The sequence below is a fragment of the Cupressus sempervirens genome, chromosome 3, assembly GCF_028749045.1.
Source record: "Cupressus sempervirens isolate cs-2001-9-10 chromosome 3, ASM2874904v1, whole genome shotgun sequence".
Taxonomy (NCBI): domain Eukaryota; kingdom Viridiplantae; phylum Streptophyta; class Pinopsida; order Cupressales; family Cupressaceae; genus Cupressus; species Cupressus sempervirens.
In genome coordinates this window covers 548,665,721-548,680,770 of record NC_143120.1, presented here as the reverse complement: position 1 = coordinate 548,680,770, position 15,050 = coordinate 548,665,721, and the positions used below count along the sequence as shown (strand labels likewise).

General features: G+C 35.5%; 2 protein-coding genes across 2 annotated transcripts; one reads left to right on the top strand and one right to left on the bottom strand.

The window, feature by feature from the left end:
* Positions 1 to 3,465: 3,465 nt before the first annotated feature.
* On the top strand, positions 3,466 to 9,341 carry LOC149567592 (uncharacterized). Its single transcript, XM_089816652.1, has 7 exons — positions 3,466 to 5,212; positions 5,352 to 5,584; positions 5,700 to 5,852; positions 6,001 to 6,401; positions 6,539 to 6,944; positions 7,079 to 7,220; positions 9,116 to 9,341. Exons 1-7 carry the CDS (start codon positions 4,551 to 4,553, stop codon positions 9,339 to 9,341), a joined length of 2,223 nt encoding a protein of 740 aa, XP_089672778.1. The 5' UTR covers positions 3,466 to 4,550.
* LOC149567591 (uncharacterized) lies at positions 8,489 to 11,625 on the bottom strand. Its single transcript, XM_089820838.1, has 2 exons — positions 11,001 to 11,625; positions 8,489 to 9,732 (listed from the first exon to the last, which is right to left on the bottom strand). Exons 1-2 carry the CDS (start codon positions 11,113 to 11,115, stop codon positions 9,368 to 9,370), a joined length of 480 nt encoding a protein of 159 aa, XP_089676964.1. The 5' UTR covers positions 11,116 to 11,625; the 3' UTR covers positions 8,489 to 9,367.
* Positions 11,626 to 15,050: the final 3,425 nt, after the last annotated feature.

Sequence of the window (15,050 nt, the reverse complement as noted above, 5' to 3'; positions counted from 1 at the left end):
GCTATTTAGGGTTAATTGTTTAACCATTGGACCAAATTGGTTTAAGTTGGTGTCAGATTTCTATTAGGTTCTTAATTGAGGTTAGTCATCCTTAATCCGGATTAATGCTTATTTGCATGTTAGAGTAGTTAGAAGTTGTTATTTTATTCCTAGATTTTATTTGGCTCTAAACCTTTTTCCTAAGGCTTAAAACATGAAATTATTCTACCCAAAGGGTATGGGTATGGGTTAGGGGTCTTTTCCAACCCCTAAGCCCCTTTTATTGACTTTTGAGGTCACTCAAAAAGTCTCTTTTTGCCTTTGTGCGAAAATTGACCATGGGTATCTTGTGTTACCTCACCTCATCTCCACTTAGGGTTTAACCATGGTGTAGGTTGAGTTAGGAGTTTCTAGATTTGTTAGTAGGTGGAGATAGTTATTGCTCCTTTTGGGTGGTTGAGTTGGAGGCTTATTTAGAGGCCTTCATTGGGCTAGTGGAGGTTGTTACCCAATCTCTACATTTAGAAAGGAATTCTTGAAGGTTGAAGGAAGAAAATGTATACTCTACTCAAACTTGTTCATTGCCATTACCTCTTTGTGAAGGTAGGAAATTCTCATCTCCCTTATTCAGTTTTTATGTTTTGTTTCATGTTCATGTTACCTTGTTGTTGTTTCACTGTTGTATGGTTGTGGGTATGATGGGAAGATTTGAAAACCATGTCATTTTGGTTGTTTTCCTATCTTGTTTATGTTTGTCATTTTGAGTTTTTCCTTGCATGGGTGTTTTGGTATTACTCACCCTTGGAGAGGGCAAAAGTGACCAATTTTGGGAGAGGTCTGTTTAGTTGGACTCCAACCAGTGTAGAGTCTCTTCTCAGGATGAGAAGAGGGATAAAGGGTAGGGTGTTATGGGCCCCTACCCGTCAGCACAAACCTGGTATGAGTATGGCATGTTTAAATGAAAGAACGGGAGTTCTTGGTTATTAGCCCCGATTGGGCATCTAAATTGGTGTTGTGCTTGACTTCTCCTGTTGGAAGAATCCACCTTTCCCTAGTCTTGATTAATTGTGAATTCTATTGTGTAAACCATGTATGATTATGCATGTTTGATTTTCTTTTGGTTCTGCTTGGTTGTCACCCGATCAGATATTGGTTTTCTCCATGGTTCTTGAAATGAGATTCAGAAAACATTACAAATTCCTTGATTTTGATCATGAAGAAAATTTTGATTTAATTGTTGAAATTTGGGATTGAGATCCTATTGTAAATTGTATTTTAAACCTTATTGTAAATGGCAAAGAAGTCAGGTTCTCTTCCTGATTCTTTCCCGGCTGAGCCTTTGAATCGGGTTTGCCAATAAAATTGGTGTTGAGCATATTTGGTTATCATGTGATTTAATCGTGTATTAAATTTAATATGGTTGCACATTAAAAAAATAAGAATAACGGATAATGTCATGAATTGTGATATTTCAAATTTTTAAATTGTTAAGGAAGAACAATTTGATAGAATGAAATTTCCAAGTTGATGTATAAGTATTAGATGAAGTAGGATTCCTACCTTGAGAACTCAAATTGTCTCTTCTTTGTTAAATTTCCTTATGAACGAATCAATTGGACTAAGAGATTATGTATCTCCTTAAATTTTTAAAGCATAAATCAGTTAGTTATCTTTAACCTTGCCATGGATTGCTTATCGGCTGCATTAAGTTTTATGTTGATTGTTATATGAATTATCATCCTAAACTATACTTAGTCCAATGAGTAACTCACACTATCATTGTAATATCTTATCATGAGTAACTTAGACTATTGGAGTAGGAAACCAAATAGGAAGGAATTGATGATGTTAAATTTGACAAAATTCCAAGCTTTCATATATGTTGAAAACGAAAACTATGATCATGCATGCAGATTCACTTTTTATGATTGTTAGATCCAAATGATAAAGTATTGCATTATTGAATGAAACGAATAATTCAAACTCTTGATAGGTTATGGTTGTATCAAGTCATTATAGATTTGCTTAAAAAGGAAATTAATGACGAATTTAGTCCTTGAATCAATCTATTTTAGATGTGATAGAAATTGTATTGAATCCTACCTTAATCATCTAAAGATGCTCTATTAGTTTGTAAGCCATAAGAAATTTTAAGAATTAACTTGGGATAATATTAGCAATATGTTAGCTCTTCAAATTTTGATCCAACTTAAAGAAGATTAAATTAACTTTTCATACCATCCCTAAGAGAAAATTTCCAAAACACCCACCTACAGATGCTGGAAATTGTATGGAAAAATAATTTATTCTCTTATTAAGACAGAGAATATTCTTTTTGTTTTCTATATAAAATATAATTATATATATATTTCTAATGTGAATAATATCTAATTTAGTTATAAACCATTTAATGCTTATCCTAGAAGACTATCTTCATATCTTATACTCTTACCTATAAACTTTATGACATCTATGTTTACCTTTTTCCTTGGGCATCATTTCTCATTATGCTATTATTTAAAAGTTGTTTTAACAAAGTTTTATGTGCAAGGTCGTTGGGTGACGTCACCTCCCTGCCCTCCCTTAACTCTCGCTGACCTTGGTAATTATAGTTTTATGTTTAAAAATTGTTCTCCTTTGGTGGCTACCTTGGTTTCCACCCAAGGCAAGTGGAATGAAGGAAGGGGGGGGAATGTTACTGACGCAAGGTCAATAACCTCGTGCAGTGCGCAGGTTTAAGCGCTTGGGAGAAGCGCATGTCATGGGAGAAGGGGGTTGACGTGACCCAAGGGAGGGGTGGTAGAATAGGAATGGTAGGGTTAGTAGGTTTGTAGGTTAGTGGTTAGAGTAGGTAGGTTAGTCTTGTAGTAAGTGTTTATTTATTTATTTTTGGTTAAGTTTTTTTTTAGTTGGATTTAATTTCGTTTTAGTAGTTGTGTTAGGATTAGTTTTAGTTTAGTATAGGGATTTAGTTAATATTATGTTGGAGTTGTGAATATTTTCAATGTAGAGTTAGTATTAAAATTGGTAGTAGTGTCTATTGGATTGTAGTAAGGTTTTGATTTAGCTTATTACAAGGTGATTAATTGTAAGTGACATTAATTAATTAATATGGATCAAGTATGTAATTGATATGATTAGAATAGTTCTCTTTAGAAGTTAGAATTAGTTAAAAGATCATGTTAGGATATTGTGTTATTTTTTTAAAAAAGTGTTTGTTTTAAATTAGGTTAGTTTAGTGTTAATTTTAACCTAGATACATTTACTTTGATATTTAAATAATTTTCTCATATTGTTGTAAGTTAAGGTAATAGCATAACTTTTGTCGATATTAACTATATAACTAACTGTATAACGAAAGTTTCAAAACCTTAACGATGTAATCATCTTCATGTTATAAACTTAAGACGTAATGTAGAGAACCTGTACTAAAACTTCCATCTCAATCATTCAAACTTAGAGCCTGTTTAATTATTAATTATTATTCAAAAAAAAAATTGTGTGTTTTTGCCCTCGTAGTCTGGGCATGACACCCTACTTGCAATCATGACTTTCCAGAAAACTAAATTTTGTTGAGACAGGTTATCAAAGACGTTGTGTGCATCCTTAATGGTCCCACACTTGATTTCAGCATGGAAGGCCTTCCCTTCTGCCAAGGGATTGAGCTGCGTACACTTAATCAACAATTTACCGTAATGGGTAATCTGACCGTTCAGGAAACTGGAATGAGCACTGCGAATATGGCTATTACCAAAAATTAACTTCCAATCACTAATTCTAGCATTTGCTACTGATGACGAATATGGCAACTGAACTTCTACACAAAATCAGTCTGTAGATCCTGTCATTCAAATTATGTTTTGGCTTTAATTTCAGTATACCACACAAAATTTGTCATCTTTAACATTCCAGCCATAGTTTATCACATAGTTCCAAAAATCGCCATGAAATCGCCAAAATCGCCGAAATCGCGATAAGATTCATGGCTCTCAATTTTTTTGGAATCGAAAATCGCTGGTGGCAATTTTTTCGCATGAATCGCCTGAATCGCCAAAATCAGCGATTCATGGAAAAAATCGCCAGAATCGCCATCGGGTATCGCCAGAAATCGGCCGCGGCAGCAAGGATAGAAAGTTCAATTTTTAAAAAAAAACACATGTTTTATTTGCTTTCTAAGTTGACTTTCCTCTTTGTTATAACCCTAAAGAGCCTTCTATTTGCTTAGTATGAGTAGAAGAGAGGAAGAGTGAGAGAGAAGAAGAGAAAAGAGAATCCATAGGTTTCCAACCGGCAAGAAGGAAGAGCACCAAAGAGATCAGAAGTCCATTTGGGGAGGCCATAAATTGCATTGGGAGCATTAAGGAGTCAATATCAACACTCCTCAACTCATTTGCAAGAGGTAAGTGTTGGTTTTTTTTTTGCATGTTAGTGTAGTATGCATTTTTTGTTAAATTTTTTTAGTGTTCATTTGCAAATCTTGAATGTTTTTTATTTTTAGTTTTACTAAATTGCAAACTAGGGTTTGTTGTTTTGTAGTTTTTGTTTATTAGTTGCAAACTTTGATTTTTTACATGAATTTTTTTATTGCAGCAGCCCTTTGCTTTCATTTTCCAATTTTCACAATGGGTAAAAAAGATGAATGCTGGAAATATAATGAAGAGTTTCCTGGGAGAACCAAATATCAAACAAAATGTATATTTTGCAAAGAAAAAATAAATTCGGGAGGTATCTATAGATTGAAATACCACATTGCTGGCATACCTGGCCATGATGTCACAGTTTGCACTCAACAAATCGCTGAGGCAAAACGCTCTTGTTTAGTGGCATTAGAAAAAATTGAACAAGACAAGTTGACTAAGAAAATGCAACTTGAAGGGTTAAGAGGTATTGGCTCCCGTGCTCCCACATCCGCAACCGCATCTACATCTGCATCAGCTTCCGCATTCGTAGGTTGTGTTGGGGAGGGTTCTTCTAGGCCTCCTTTTCATCCTAGTGCTAGTGCTCATGTGAGTGTTAGTGGTAGTCGGTCTCATACTGAGACAGAGTCCAACACCAACCTATTGCGGCCTAGAGTGCGAAAAAGCAGAATGGATAGTTACTTTGTGCCCCGCACTACTCCTGGCTCCCAACCCACGCTTGAGGGCATGGGTTTGAACAAGGAGATTCATGATGCTGCCAGAAAAGAGATTTGCAAATTCTGGTACTTTTGCAACATTCCATTTATTGCAGCCAGGTAATTGATTCTTTTTTCTTTGTTATCTTCAAAGTTAAAGTTAAAAGTAAAAGTAAAACTTTAATTATATCTACTTGTTTTATGATTTTAGTTTTTGACATCTAAATTTCTAATCAATATCATTATCTATTTGTGACAGGACTCCTTATTGGCAGAACATGATAGATGCAGTTGCCATTTGTGGTCCGGGGTTTAAAGCCCCAACTGAGGCTGAGTTGAGTGGATACCTCCTGGAGGAAATGGTTGAGGATATGAGGCATGAGCTTGAGGACAACCGAAAGGAGTGGATCGAAAAGGGTTGCACCATCATGACTGATGGTTGGACAGATAGGAGGGGAAGAACACTCCTCAATTTTCTTGTATCCTGTGGAGGTGATTGATCATTCTACTTTCCTACATACATAATTTTGAATCGTGATTGACTATTTCAAATTTTGATTTGTTGATTGCTAATAGTAATTATAATTCGTTGTTTTGTTACTTGTAGGATATACCATGTTCCTCAAATCCATTGATGCTTCTGCTCATGTAAAAAACGCCACATACTTATGTGAGGTTATTGAGGAAGTTATAGCAGAGGTGGGGGAACAACATGTGGTGCAAGTGGTGACGGATAATGCAGCAAGTTATGTTGCTGCAGGTAAACTTTTAACTTTTTAAGTTTTGAAAATAAATTTATTTGAATTTTGAACTTTTTCTAATTCTAACTTAGAATTTCTAAGTTTCCTAAGTTCTAAGTTCTAACATGTTTGAAATTTGAATTTCTAATTATCTTAAAATTGTTGTAGGCAAACTTTTGATGGAGAGGCACCCCACCATATTTTGGTCCCCTTGTGCAGCACACTGCCTTGACCTCATGTTGGAGAAAATTGGCAAACTTGAGTGGGTCAAGTCATGTGTGGAAAGGGCAAAAAACATATGTAAGTTTATTTATAATCATTCATTTGTCCTTAGCACAATGAGGAAGTACACAGGAGACAAAGAGTTAGCTCGTCCAGGGATCACGAGGTTTGCCTCGAATTTCATCACCTTGCAGTCCTTGTTGACATCAAGGGATGATTTGAGAAGCATGTTTGTTGGGCGGGAGTGGATTTCATCTTCCTATGCTACGACCACTGCAGGGATAGATGTGGTGGATTGCATATTTGATGATGATGGTTTTTGGAAACCTGCTAGAGAAATACTTAAGGTAATTTTATTGCAATTTAACATTTAATATTTTACAGTTTACTATGCTAATTGTTTAATGATTTAGTTTTACCTTATATTATTGAATTATTCTATGTTTAAGTTTTGACTCAAATTTTTGTTTTACTTTATATGTAGGCCACTGAGCCTCTTGTATCTCTCCTACGAACTGCTGATGGGGAGAAGCCCTCTATGGGCTACATATATGAGGGCATGGATAGGGCCAAGGAGGCCATTAAAGCTCAGTATGCAGGAGTGCAGGAGAAGTATGCCCCTATTTGGGACATCATTGATAGGAGATGGCAGAATCAGCTCCACAGACCCATCCATGCAGCAGCTTACTTTTTGAATTTGGCATTTTGTTTCCGTCCTGACTTCAAGGCGGATGAGGAGGTTCTCACCGGATTATATACAGTGATCCAGAGGTTGAGTACTGATGAGGATAGCAGTGCTGCAATTATTGAGCTTGATAAGTTCAATAATAAAGAAGGGCCACTTTTCTCTAGCAGGGTAGCCATAGATGCTCGGGAAACAATACAGCCAGGTAAAAATTAAATAATATATTCAATGTTCATGAATCTAGATTCCAAACTTAAAGTTGATTATGTAATTTTAGAGTTAACTTGTAATTTGTAATTTGTAAATGAGACTAATTATTTTTATTTTCCCTTATTTCAGATAGATGGTGGCAAATGTTTGGGGCCACAACCCCAAAACTTCAAAAAATTGCCATTCGTATTCTGAGTCAGCCAAGCAGCGCTTCTGGATGTGAGCGCAGTTGGTCCATGTTCGAGCACATCCACTCGAATAGGAGAAACAGGTTGACAGTGCAGAGGTTGAATGATCTTGTCTTCGTTCATTACAACCTCCGTCTTAGGATCAGACAGACTTTGGGCACTGACTCCTCTCCGATCATTCCGGAGGAGATTGATCCAGAATCAGAGTGGCTCACAGAGGTTGTAGATCCAATCTTCACTGAGGAAGACCGTGTGTGGATTGACCAGGTGGATATAGAGGCTGAGGCAGCTAGAGCACGTTCTTCAGGCATTGGTAGACGCACACGTGCACGCACAGACACAGGCCCTAACGACATTCGTGAGCCCATCTTATATGCGGGAGATATGGCTCGACAGTCCTCTAGGACCTACATTAGACACCTTGCTACTAGGTAGACTGGATACTCAGAGGCTGAGGCTGAGGCTGTAGCCGAGCTTGAGGATGATGTTGAGGATGATGATGACTATGAGCCTGAGGCTTGAGCTGGAGCCTTGTTTTTATATTTTGTTTACAGATATTGATACTGAATCATTGATAGACATATGTTTCAAACTTTCATGGATCTTCATCTTAGATTCTTACATAAATTTATGATTTGATGTCTTATGGATCATCTTACATACATTCTATGATTTAAATCATTATGATCATTTGATTTCTATTTACTTCAGCTAGCCTACAATTTACATTTTAGAATCTTAGATAACATAGTTACGTATGTGATGGATTTTATGTTTCATGTTTATGTATGTTAAGTTTTAACTTCTATTTGATGATGTTATAGTGTGCTTAAGTTATATTCAATAAAGGGTGCATGAAATAAGTTTTAAATTGTTAAAATCTTTAAATTTAACGGGTTTTTTCAAATTTGCCGATTCATCGCCGATTCATTGCCGATTCACGATTCGATTCGACCTTGCCGATTCCGATTCACGTTTCTTTGGTTTATCACAATTTAAATATATAAATATCATAATGTCAACTTCAAAATTGTTATTAATTCAAAAGAAATAAAAAATGAATAAAAAATTGGACAGATAAGACTAACAAAGAAGGCCAGGCAATTTAGAATGGCAATGATAAATAAGTCACTTTTAACCTGAAAAAGTTCCGTCATTCAAATACTGATTTAGTTTTAGCTTAAATTTTAGTATGCCACACAGAATATGTTGTGATCACCATTAATGTCATTATTTATCAAGAAATAAAATATGTGAAATGTCATCTTCAAAATGGATTTAATTCCAAAGAAATGAGGAATGAATAAAAAGTTGGACACAGAGAAAAGTGCAGGCCAATGCAAAGTCAATCTTTACAAAATTTGAAAGCAATCTTTTAACCTCAAACATTCCATGAAAAGAATGTAGGACTTGCAATGGGGGAAGTATAAAGTAGAGGATGGCGCCGAGTGGAACCCCATAAACAGCTAAATATTCCGCTTGAATGAAGACATTAGAATTGCAAGCCTCTGTGATCAACACAAGAATTCCAAGGGCAACCGAACAAATTCAGAAATGAAATTATCAAGTGTGAAAACAATGGCCATCTCTACTGTTTTAAGTTTTAACTCTATGATTAGAAGCAATACTTTAGTTAGAAAGTTGAAAAGCTTGCCACTTGTTGGTTACTTCCACAGAAGCCACTAATCACCTCGTCTTCCTCAGCACATCAAAATCATCTTCATTGTCTATCAATTCATCCATAAATATGTCAAACTAAGTCATTACTACATTTATGCATGAATCGATACACAAGGAGGACATTGATGTGCTAAGGAAGGCAGAGGTGATTACAGACTTCCTTAGAAGCAACCAACATGTGGCAAACCTTTTCAACTCCCTAACTAAAGGAATTGCTCCTGATCAGAGCTGCAAAGTAGTGCATAGGAAGAAAGAGGGATTGAATTTGTAAACAAGGAAATCCCACAATTATATGAAGCCAACTTCAAATTACTTTTTTTAAAGCCGCGGCAGATTTCCGGTACCTTGGACACCCTGATATTGCTCATCTTGGCAGCAACACAAGTGTTCTGTTTGTCTTACACTTGCAATCCCTACAACCTCCCCGCACTGCCACAAACACCCCAGCTACCACGCCCTCTCCCCCTCTCTGTCTCTCTATCCATCCCTCTTCTGTAGGAGTGGCCAGTTTTCTAATATCATAATGGTCCAATAAATTCATTCCATGTTTTTAAAATGGTAAAAATATCCTCAGATTTTTACTTTGCCACCTGGCAAGGGGTTTGGTTCTATTCATGGCCGCTGGGTAAAATGTACTTGATTCAGAAAAAGGGCAGCTGTGTTGCTCAAGATGATATCTACAGCACCGTAGATATTCAAGAGATATTGCAGTATATGTAGAACTGGCGTAGGGAGTTTGTAGAACTGGCGTATCTGTAGTATCTGTGTAAGGTGTTTTGGGAGCAGCCAAAGTTGCAGCGGTGCTGACAGATAAGCTCCCACAGGTAGAGCTACAGATTGATTGTTGTCCATTCCAGCAATGTTGGTGAGGGTCATTTCTTGGGCGATCAGTCATTTGCCAGGTGCAGCTGCAGCCTGCATTTACCATCAGATTAAAGGTTATTACTAGCTATTTGTCTCAGGCAAAAACAATTTGTACATCAAATTAACGGAAGAAATTGACGAGTTTTTCCAGATTTCTAAAACCATGTCTTGAAAGCAATCTCATAATGCATAAAAAATGTGTGCGCATATGAGATAGACCAAAATTACTCATTCAGTGGGATAATTCATGTTACAAAAAAATTATGCAAACACAGAGCAGTCAGCTACTTAAGATTGAAAATTTCCGAGGAAAGGTTGCCAGACGATAAATTTCAAATTAGATAACTTGAGAGACCGTTTATAATACGGATTCACTGGACCTCCTGATCTATTTTTCTCCACTTCAAGAAATTGGAGTTGAGTACAACTTGCAAGCTTCTCTTGAATTGGGTGATCTAGAAATTAATTAATAATTACTACATATGTCAAGTTTCGGGCATTCAAAACTGCACAAGGGATGTTTCTAGACAAGCTGTTAGCACAAAAATGCTTACAGACAACAATCGTGAGGAATAAATCGAGTTAGTTGATTATTGCTGCTCTTGTTAAAAACACACAATTGTAAAGGAATAATACATGTCAGTCAAAGCCACTTACATGGGCTCGTAAATTGCTCAAAGAACACAATTACGGAGGCATAAATCATGTCGATCGATTGTTACTAGGAAAAAGGGCTGGCAGATTGTTCAAAGAATGTCATTGCAGAGGAGTAAATCATGTCAACAGATTGCTCAAAGAAAATAAACAGGAAGATATAAGCCCTGTCAATAGTTTGTCATTTAGATTGACTCGCAGATTGTAAATCTTATCAGTAGGTTGCTCCCTAGACCAATGGCTCGCAGATTATAGAATAAATATTCTAATTCTAATAGAAACCCACAAAAATCTTTCAAACATGTACTGCGAAAAAAATGGAGACAATCAATCATCATTGCAGAATGGGCATATAACAATACATTATGTTCTTAACTTCTTCCTACTCACAATCTCGATGTCAGAAGGCATATAAACTGGAAGTTATATAATCCAGCACAGTAATAGGAACGATATTTATTAAAGGATTGACTCGATAAACCTATATAGGACGAAAATATGATAAACTGAACAGCGTGTAATCAAGTACAATAGATAAAAGGGGAACTGAACGTAATAAAGGAATGGTGCGAGAACGCTACACTTAAGGAAAATGTCGTAATGTGTGTAATCAACCACAGTAGATACAAAGGGAACTGAACTTATTAATGGGGTTGATTCATAACTGAGAGAGTTGGGGGGGCGGTATACTGAAGGTTGTAGAGTCGAAGGTTGTGAAGTCGTCCTTACATTTTTGTGAGATGCAACGCTGGTCTGCCCACGCCCATCACTAAGCAACATCGCATCGTCTCCTCCTTTAAGAGAAACACATTTACTTCACAAGCGTTATCTTTGACATAGATATCATAACGCTCAACTGCCCGCTGCCATGCTAAGACTCAGTTGGATCCGTTTTGCAGATAAACGCAGACACTCGTAACACCATCCAACCGGTCTGGGACATCTACCGAGGAAAAGGAAACCCCATTGCGAGGGTTAGGGTTATTGTCACCGGCTGTGAACATCTGGATGGTGGCCAGAACTTTTGATAAAAAGGCTAACAATTTTCCTCCAAATCGGCCGTTAATGCAGCCCCTTTGAAGCCGCAGGCATCTGTCCACATCTGGCAGAGGCATGTTTAGTCATGTCTTAAAGTTTGAAAACTGGACTTGAGAGGGTTTCATATCCGATCCACTCGACTTCTTGAACTTGATCTGCTCTCGGCAATATGAGACACAGATCTGTGGAATCGATGAGCAGCGGACAAGCTTCCCTCCGCTCATCGAATCCACCTACAAGAAAACAAGATATGAATTTAAACGCATCGCAGGAGTCCTCATATGAGGGAATCTAGATCAGTAAATGGTTTAGGGTTATTAATTCCACTTTCTGAAATGAACGCGTGGTTCGACCGAATTTTGGGAAAAGTATATTTACGGTATTTTTTAATATTCTGAAATTTTACAATTTTTTTAGGCTCTTTTATTTTCATATATTATCATTTTTATTCGTTTTTGGTTTTTACTTAATTTTTCAATTTTTATCTTTTATACATTTTTTTATTCATTCCTCTTTTTTATTTTCTTATTATTTTTCCACATGTAGAGTTAGTTATATGTATACTTTTATTCTTAATTTATTTTTCCTAATCTCTTTTTATTATTATTAATAGGAATATACTTTTTTGGAGTTTTCTAGTACCTATTTATCCTCTCTCTCTCTTTTTCTCTTGCCTTGTCTCTCATAAATAATTCAGTTATTTTGTCATGTCTTGTCTTGATTAGTACTTCTTCATATGAATCATAGAGTTTGATATGAAAGTCAAGAAAATAAACTAACGCAATTGATACAAGAAGCTATGTACGATAAATATTTTATAGTTGCTTGCACTTACATTGCATATGATGACAATTATATAGCCAAGTTATATCTAATGGTTTAACCTTTTTCTTCTTAGATCCATACATTTATTTCTTGATTCTACTACAACATTCTTGCATCATTTGCATATCAATGTGGTATGAAGATCAGTAATAGTTGTCTTATATGTTCATGAGACACCATCAAAGTTAAATTATTTTCATTACTAACTATAATAGATAGCTTACAATTTCATTGCATTTCTTGTTAGTAGGCTTCCCAAAATTTTCATAGTTTTCATCATGTAAAACCATAATATATAATATTGATTTGTTTTTGGATTCAATTGTGGAAAGATTTTTACCATCAATGTTTCGAATCATACTATGTGATCCATCATCGAGATGAAAAGAGAACAAGAGATGCAAAACAAAGTGAGTTGCAGATGTTGATTGACCAAAAGATATAGGGACCAAGGGAAGAGAGCTTGCATGCACATCAAAGTTAGAAGTAAAGTAGGTAAGATGGGTGGACAAGGAACCATCAGGGACAGACTCCACAAACAACAAAGAAAGAAAGAACATGTGAAGTCAAAATGAGAACAAAAGAAATAAATCAATCAGATGTAGGAAATTGAGGAAAAGTAAATAACAAATCAAAAGGAAGAAAGGACATCACAACTAACCAAACCTTAAAAACAAAAACTATGCAAGATTAGACAATTATATTATTATAAAGAAATTTGTATGTAACCTATAATATATAACATGTATTATATGTTACGCACATGCATATATGAAGCAAGTGTGTTATATTACCATAATACATAATAATATATATAAGGGTTATTATATATAATACTCACGAACAATATATAAGACGTGTGTATCTCTAAAACAAGTTTGTGTAAGTGAGTAGTAAAAAACGTAAACCCACCACTATGTGCATGTGTTTTATTTAACACGTTATGTGTGTGTGTGCGCGCGCGTTTATTTTTAGATAACAATGAATAAAAACATAAACTTTGCATATGAAAAACTGTGTGTGTGTGTGTGTGTGTGTGTGTGAATAAAAACACAAACTTTACATTTGAAAAACAAACAATGAATACACACACACACACACACACACACACACACACAAACTACGTGTTAAATAAAACACATGCACACGTAATATATCTTTTGTATGTGTGCACATGTGTTTTATTTAACGTGTTATATATAATTTTACCCCTCGTGGCGTTGGTCTCTATACCTCAAGGCTAACATTGGTTGCCATGAAGGGTTGAGGATCCAATCATCATCACGATTAAGGTTGATGGGGTGGTTATTAATCTCAACAGCTTCTTTAAGCTTCCTTTTGAAATAGTTGTCCTCATTGGCTAGGATCTGCGTGTTTTCCAAATAGATGTGATGCTTGGTAGAGAAAGAATGCTTAGCTAAGGTTGATTTGCAAACCCTATTATGTCTAAAGTCTACAACATGTTCTTTGACCCAAGTGTGGAAAGAGCAACCTGTTTTGCCAATATAAGGTGTCCCACAAGAGCAAACAACTTTGTAGACCCCTGAGTTAGAATAAACATCTCTAGAGTCTTTTAAAGGTAGGATACTTATCAAATTCATATTCAACTAATAGGCTCTTCTATGTGGGAAACTATTGCTCATCCAAGTGTCTTATGTTGCTGGAAATTTTCTTCTTGTTGACAAAAATATTTCAACATGTTTTTACATTTTGAGCAAATAGAAAGGTGAGATCATTACTATGATATTTTTGACAATACAATTATTCCACCATCTTTCCTCTGCCCTCTATTAAGCAACCGATAGTCCTCTAAGAAGATGATCATGGCATCATAGCTTATAAGTGCATTAGAATGGGGGTCATCAATAGACGAAAACCATGTAGAAAATAGGCAATGGATGCAAGTGCTCTTTTTGTGATTTGAATAATTGCTAAACTAATAACCACAATCTTATTTGTATTGTTTTAGAATATGATCATAGAGTAATGGTGGTCATTCGTAGTAAAACCTAGACTAGACACAAACTCCCTATTCCCCACCTCCTATAAATCAAAAAAATTACTATAATTTATATTGATAGGCAACTAATGGAAAACACAAATCTTTGGGATCTTTCCTCTACACATGGATGGGGAGATGGGAATTCATCCCTTGTCGAATGCTCATATTTGCTCACAAGAAAGGAGTATGTTGTTGAATATGAGCTAACCATTTGGAGAGTTGGAGTAATCTAATACTAAAAATCTTGGAAGCAAAATCAAGATCTAGAAGATTAATGTGAATTCCCAACTATTCAACTATTTAAACTTTATATGCCCCTTATTCTTTCCTTTTGAAATTTATAGCTTTGACTTTATAACAAAAAATTAAAATTTAAGATTTAATAGAATAGTCATGGATAACATGACGTAAAGAAACTTATTACCATCCTTGAGTTTGTTTTGATAGTTTCACTTGTACAAATTGAAACATTATTCAATTTAACAATTCCCTAAGGGTAACAAGTATTATTTACTACAAAATAAATTGCACTTAATAAGAAAAATGATTAGATTTGAGACTCAAGATCAAATCACATGCTAAGTCATTAACCATTTAACATTTATAGTAGCATGCACATATAATAAAGCTTTCGAATAAAATACCAACAACTAGGATGATTTATAATGGATATGTATTCAGGGTGCCTAGATTCCATAATGTTGGAAATAATAATGGGAAAGTAAATTCTAAGAGGGGCGGGGTGTTAGGGGGTGGTGAATCAGTACTTCAAAACTTTAACCATAAAACATTCACCACACATCCATCTCATAATTCAACATGTAAATTGAAATAGCTAACTACACATTGC